We start from the raw sequence: 6,689 nt of genomic DNA on the forward strand, positions 1-6,689 counted from the left end.
GGCCCACCCGCAGGGCCTGCTTCAGCCTCTCCCCATACCATCTCGGCCTTGGTCCCACCTTTCTTTAGACTTTGTCACCGGTCTGCCGGTATTTCAAGGGATGACAGTCATCCTTGTGGTGGTGGACCGATTCTCAAAGGCTGGTAAATTTATCCCCCTCCCCAAACTTCCCTCAGCCAAAGAGACCGCAGAGCTCATCCTGCAGCATGTTGGCAGGATCCACGGCTTCCCCACCGACCTGGTCTCAGACCGTGGTCCCCAGTTTGCCAGCCGCTTTTGGAAAGCCTTTTGCCGTTTGGTGGGTGCCACAGCTAGCCCCTGTCATCAGGGTTTCATCCCGAATCGAACGGTCAAACAGAGAGGGTAAATCAGGACCTGGAACGGTCCCTCCGGTGCTTTGCCTCCTCCAGTCCATCCACCTGGGCTAAACACCTAATGTGGGTAGAGTATGCCCATAACACACTCTGGCACTCGGCCTTGGGCATGTCCCCTTTTGAGTGCCAATTTGGCTATCCTCCACCCATGTTTGCCGAGCAGGAGGAGGAACTTGGGGTCCCGTCAGCGGAACAACTGGTAGGTCGGTGTCGCAGGGTCTGGCAGAAGGCCAGGGTGGCACTGCAAGCGGCTGTCCGGAAAAGCACCCTTGCGGCCAATCGCAAAAGACTTATGGCTCCCACATTCCGTCCTGGCCAGCGGGTCTGGCTGGCCCCCTCACTTAGTGCTGAGCCCTTCTTCCCCGTAACAAAGTATATTACTTTTAGGCCAATTCTAAGCTAGGTATATAATTTCTCTCCAAGACCTGCTGTGGTGACTCTGAACAGGAAGCAGATACAACAAACGTTTATTATTCTTTGAAGAATAAATCTCCACTGCTGAGGACGGCATACAGTACCAAGAATTATATACATGATAGATGAAGATCATTATTATTAGAATGATTAAATTTGTAAACAAAAAATATTTTAAATAATAAATGAGTTTATGTTATTAAATATCTTATAAAAACAATTAACAATTATATATAACTTAATCATTGTTATAAATCTTTTTTGCATTAGATTTTTGTAGTATGTACAAAATTCTATTTTAAAAAACTCAAAATTACTGTTCAGTACTCAAAACAGTAAATCATGTGATGGTCAGACATGATTAGGTGTGAAATAACAAAAGCACACAGTGATCTAGAGAACAGTTTAATAAAGCAGGGGATGTAAACCAGTGAAAGAGAGTGGAGTTAAACATCGTTCAGAACTTAAACACAGAGTCTCTATCGTGGAAAAAGAAAATCTAAAGACAAGGAATCTATTATATATAATCTATATAAGTTATGATTAAATTTATGATTGCAGAACACAGAACATCTGGATCCACTTCAGCCGAAACAAGACAATTAAAATCTAAACTATTAAAAACTTTATAAAAAACACATTATTACAAAGCCTCAGAAAGAAAAACTAATTATCAGTAAATAATCTTTAAGAATTTCTTACTCATTTAACATTTACTCCTCTTGCACTTCCACTTCTATCTAAAGCTACATGCAACTGAAAGAGAATAAAATCCAAGCAACTGAGAGTGAAGTCTGTTTTTCAGTCAGTCCAGGACCTGAGAAAGATCTGATCACAAGCTCAGAGAATTAAGGTCACAAACCCCGTCAGTGCAGGAGGCCGTACTAGCCATGATCTTTTATTGTGGTCGTAGTGCCATGATGCTGTAATAAAGCCATTTCCTTCCTAAGAACATTCAATATTCAGAACAAAACACGTAGCTGTCTCCATTGAAATGTGTGTTTTGTTTGCAGGAGAAGAGAATGTACAGCTCCTAAAACTCTAATTAAAGCTCACTTTTACAGTTACGGGCCTGAATACAAGCTACAATAGCGGGCATTAGGGTGTACAGTTAGCAACAAGCTAACCGAACAATGGCAAGTACCATTAGCAACAAGCTAATCAGAGGACAACAGTGTTATCAACAAGCTAGCCAGCGGACAATAGCAAGTACTGAGAAGCTAGCTGGCTAGCAGCGTTAACTACAGGAGTCAATACTCCCATTAACTCATTTAAAAGTAGGGAAGGGAAACTTTACACTGCTGACTGTGTGATTTGATATCACTTCTTAAATGGGGAAGAAACTGGTAGTTTGATGGTTTTTATTGGTTGTAGGCGGAATTACAAGCTGCTACATCTCTTCAATCACAGCATCACTGTGCTGTTTACGTTCACTTTCTGCTCCCGTCTCTCACCCTTCGTGTTGTCTTTTATATCATTATGAGTGTCTCTACCTTTCATTATTTCTGCTTTCCTTCCTGATGTTGAACCTCGGCTCTTTTTGTGATTGTAATATGGATGATCCATTTATGATGCCGCCTGTCTGTGTTTAACCGTCTCTACTCACATTATACATAATCACTGAACCTCACAATGCATCAGTCTGGTAATTCCAGTCTTCTTCTCTGATCTTACAGCATACAGAGACCAGATCTGTGAAAATGGAGAAACGGACCATTGTACTGCTGGGAAAGACTGGTGTTGGGAAGAGCGGCACAGGGAACACCATCCTGGGGAGGAACATGTTTGAATCACGTCAATCTTTAATTTCTGTGACAAAACAGTGTGAAGATAAACAGGAAGTGATCAATGGAAAGCTCATAAGTGTAGTTGATACTCCAGGGTTCTTTGAGACTGAAATGTCAGAAGAGGAATTAGCCAAAGAGCTAGGCAGGAGTGTTTATCTGTCACAACAAGGGGTTCATGCGTTCATTTTAATTATTCCATACGGGAGATTCACAGAACTGGAGGAGGAAATAATTACAAGTATACAGACTGTATTTGGTAAAAAAGTGACAAACCACATGATTCTCCTTTTCACTCATGGAGATGAGGTGGAAAATAATGAAATAGAAAGAAGCTCTAATCCCCACCTTAGAACAATTTTAGGAAAGTGTGGAGGGAGGTATCAGAGAACAACAGACAGCAGGTTACTGAACTTCTGCAGAAGATTGATGGAATGTTAGAGCTGAACAGTGGAAGGAGCTACACCAATGAAGTGTACGAGGCAGCAAGACGCACCACCTGGGAACAATTCTGGGAAAAGTTCAAAGAATTGTTTTTGATGGCAGCAAAAAAAATATTTATAAAACTAATTGAAAGAGTTCATGTAGAGTTAGAGTGTGGGGAGTTTGGCTCAGGGACTGAGGTCAGAGTTCCTACAGAGACAGAATGAGGAGAAACGCTGTTTGTTGTAGGGTGTAGTTGTTGGTCCTGTAGTTGGAACAGCAGAGTGCAGTATGAGGTGACCTGCAGTCAGAGAGTTTTCAGGATTTGGAGGTTCTCCTTTGGGCTAAGAGCTTGCAGCAGCTGTAGTTATTGTGTTTGTGTCGTCCTAAAAAAACAACGCAGAGGAAAAGAAACTCAGTGATCGGTGATGAGTTTTAGATGAGTTTTAACAGTTGATGAGTTTTAGAGGTGATGATGTTTGTTTTCTTATGTTTTTTGTTAGGAAAGGTGTGCTGAGTCTTCACCTAAAGTTAAACACTTCTTTATTTTTAAATAGCTTTATACAAATACTTTCAAAATATGTTGAAATACCTGATATGTTACCATGGCAGCAAGCTGAGAAAAAAAACAATCTTGATATTTACTCAATTTAATTGTAGTAGCTGGTTCCATGAAACCAGGCTAATATTATTAGTTTTAACAGAGCCACAGAAATATTCACTAATAATAAAATAATCAGTTTCTGTGTCACTGTTTTAAATTTTTAAAATATGTTCTTGTTATAAATAAGAAACAATCTACACTTTATTAAAAGTTTATGACTGTCCCATGAATGTAGAAAACATTTGTGTGGATAAACTTTGTACACCCTGGTGAAGTAGATATTTTCACTTTAGGAACCATTGTTATATTTCATCAAATAAAAAATCAGTGCAAAGACTTTATTGATTTGATCAGATACAACTAAAGGTGGCCTGTTAAACTTAATTACCCTGAAAGCTCTTGATGATTACAACGTGTGGCAGATGCCCTTATTCAGAGCTATGTACAAAAGTGCTTTGAAGTCTCTAACAATGAATACATCTTTGTTCACTAGGTGACAGACTTAGGATGCCACCAGTGTAAACTCTGTTTGGAGGAAATATACCACATTATTTTTGAAAATACACTATATTGCCAAAAGTATTCGCTCACCCATCCAAATAATCAGAATCAGGTGTTCCAATCACTTCCATGGCCACAGGTGTATAAAATCAAGCACCTAGGCATGCAGACTGTTTTTACAAACATTTGTGAAAGAATGGGTCGCTCTCAGGAGCTCAGTGAATTCCAGCGTGGAACTGTGATAGGATGCCACCTGTGCAACAAATCCAGTCGTGAAATTTCCTCGCTCCTAAATATTCCACAGTCAACTGTCAGCTGTATTATAAGAACGTGGAAGTGTTTGGGAACGACAGCAACTCAGCCACGAAGTGGTAGGCCACATAAACTGACGGAGCGGGGTCAGCGGATGCTGAGGCGCATAGTGCGAAGAGGTCGCCAACTTTCTTCAGAGTCAATCGCTACAGACCTCCAAACTTCATGTGGCCTTCAGATAAGCTCAAGAACAGTGCGCAGAGAGCTTCATGGAATGGGTTTCCATGGCCGAGCAGCTGCATCCAAGCCATACATCACCAAGTGCAATGCAAAGCGTCGGATGCAGTGGTGTAAAGCACGCCGCCACTGGACTCTAGAGCAGTGGAGACGCGTTCTCTGGAGTGACCAATCGCGCTTCTCCATCTGGCAATCTGATGGACGAGTCTGGGTTTGGCGGTTGCCAGGAGAACGGTACTTGTCTGACTGCATTGTGCCAAGTGTAAAGTTTGGTGGAGGGGGGATTATGGTGTGGGGTTGTTTTTCAGGAGCTGGGCTTGGCCCCTTAGTTCCAGTGAAAGGAACTCTGAATGCTTCAGCATACCAAGACATTTTGGACAATTCCATGCTCCCAACTTTATGGGAACAGTTTGGAGCTGGCCCCTTCCTCTTCCAACATGACTGTGCACCAGTGACCAAAGCAAGGTCCATAAAGACATGGATGACAGAGTCTGGTGTGGAGGAACTTGACTGGCCTGCACAGAGTCCTGACCTCAACCCCATAGAACACCTTTGGGATGAATTAGAGCGGAGACTGAGAGCCAGGCCTTCTCGTCCAACATCAGTGTGTGACCTCACAAATGCGCTTCTGGAAGAATGGTCAAAAATTCCCATAAACACACTCCTAAACCTTGTGGACAGCCTTCCCAGAAGAGTTGAAGCTGTTATAGCTGCAAAGGGTGGACCGACGTCATATTGAACCCTATGGATTAGGAATGGGATGTCACTTAAGTTCATATGAGAGTCAAGGCAGGTGAGAGAATACTTTTGGCAATATAGTGTATATATAAAAAACGGAAGAAAAATGTTCTTTCAGGAAGAGGTAGGTCTTCATCCGTCATTTGAAGATGTTCAGGGACTCGGCTGTTCAGACATCATGGGGAAGTTCATTCCATCACCTCTGTGCCAGAACAGAGAAGAGTCTAGTGGATCACTAGCAGTGTTACTGGATCTGATGGAGGTGCAGTGTGAGGAGTTCACAACATTGACTGTGTCTGTTCCCCGAGCCAAACAAAAATGTTTTAACAGAAATCAGAAAATTTGTTTTAGTAACCTGATTAACATAAAACTAGATGATAGGTTTCTCGCCTACCATGTGGAAGGCTCGGGTTCGATCCCCAGCCACTGGATGCAGTGCCTGTCCCAAGCCTGGATAAAATGGGAGGGTTGCGTCAGGAAGAGCATCCGGTGTAAAACCTGTGCCAAATTATTGTGAGGACCAGTTGGTCCACTGTGGCGACCCCTCACACATGTAGGGAGCAGCCGAAAGATCAACAACATAGTGAATGCACAGCCAGCACCTTTGATCTGAAGCTAGGACTGTTAAATATAAGATCTCTGTCAACTAAAGCACTTATAATTAATGAACTGATTACTGATCAGGAGTTCAGTGTTCTTTGTTTAACAGAAACATGGATTAAACAAAACGAGTACGTAGCATTAAATGAAGCTTGTCTGCCTGGCTATAGCTATATACATCAACCGCGTCTAACAGGCAGGGGAGGAGGTGTCGCAGTTATTCATGATAATAAGCTAAGCACCACACAAAAACCCAGACATCAATTCAACACATTCAAAGTTCTTTATACTAACCTAACGTATGCAAGAACTAATAATAAGTTCACAGAGTCAGTTCCACTAATTGTTATTTACAGACCCCCAGGGCCATACTCTGAATTCCTCAGTGAATTTGGAGATTTTACTTCAAACCTTGTTGTTTCTTTAGACAAAGCATTAATAGTAGGAGACTTCAACATTCCTTTTGATAAGCCAGAAGACCCTCTGAGAACAGCAGTTCTGAGAACAGAAGTTGTATCCATCCTAGATTTAGTAGGTGTTCACAAAAAAGTAATTGGACCCACTCATAATGGAGGTCACACTTTTCTAACATTCAGATTAAATATAGAAAATATAGTCACATTTTAGACACATTTTGTTTAAAATGCGTCTTAGACACGAGATTCGCAATTTGTCACGTTACCTTGTTAAACATACATTTACATCTACTACTGTGACCAATAGTCTCCCAGTTATCGTCCATGATTGGATCACCGTCTGACC

General features: G+C 41.8%; 1 protein-coding gene across 1 annotated transcript; it reads left to right on the forward strand.

Moving 5' to 3' along the window:
• Positions 1–483: 483 nt before the first annotated feature.
• On the forward strand, positions 484–3,222 carry LOC131363601 (GTPase IMAP family member 4-like). The gene is made up of 3 exons (XM_058406310.1): positions 484–738; positions 2,465–2,881; positions 2,926–3,222. The coding sequence occupies exons 1-3, from the start codon at positions 484–486 to the stop codon at positions 3,220–3,222; spliced, it is 969 nt and encodes a 322-aa protein (XP_058262293.1).
• Positions 3,223–6,689: the final 3,467 nt, after the last annotated feature.

The sequence above is a fragment of the Hemibagrus wyckioides genome, linkage group LG13, assembly GCF_019097595.1.
Source record: "Hemibagrus wyckioides isolate EC202008001 linkage group LG13, SWU_Hwy_1.0, whole genome shotgun sequence".
Classification (NCBI taxonomy): domain Eukaryota; kingdom Metazoa; phylum Chordata; class Actinopteri; order Siluriformes; family Bagridae; genus Hemibagrus; species Hemibagrus wyckioides.

Coding starts and splice junctions, on each gene's coding strand:
- LOC131363601 (XM_058406310.1), top strand. CDS start 484: ATGTCCCCTTTTGAGTGCCAATTTGGCTATCCTCCACCCATGTTTGCC. Junction 739..2,464: donor GTGCTGAGCCCTTCTTCCCC/GTAACAAAGTAT, acceptor CTGATCTTACAG/CATACAGAGACCAGATCTGT. Junction 2,882..2,925: donor TTTTCACTCATGGAGATGAG/GTGGAAAATAAT, acceptor TCCCCACCTTAG/AACAATTTTAGGAAAGTGTG.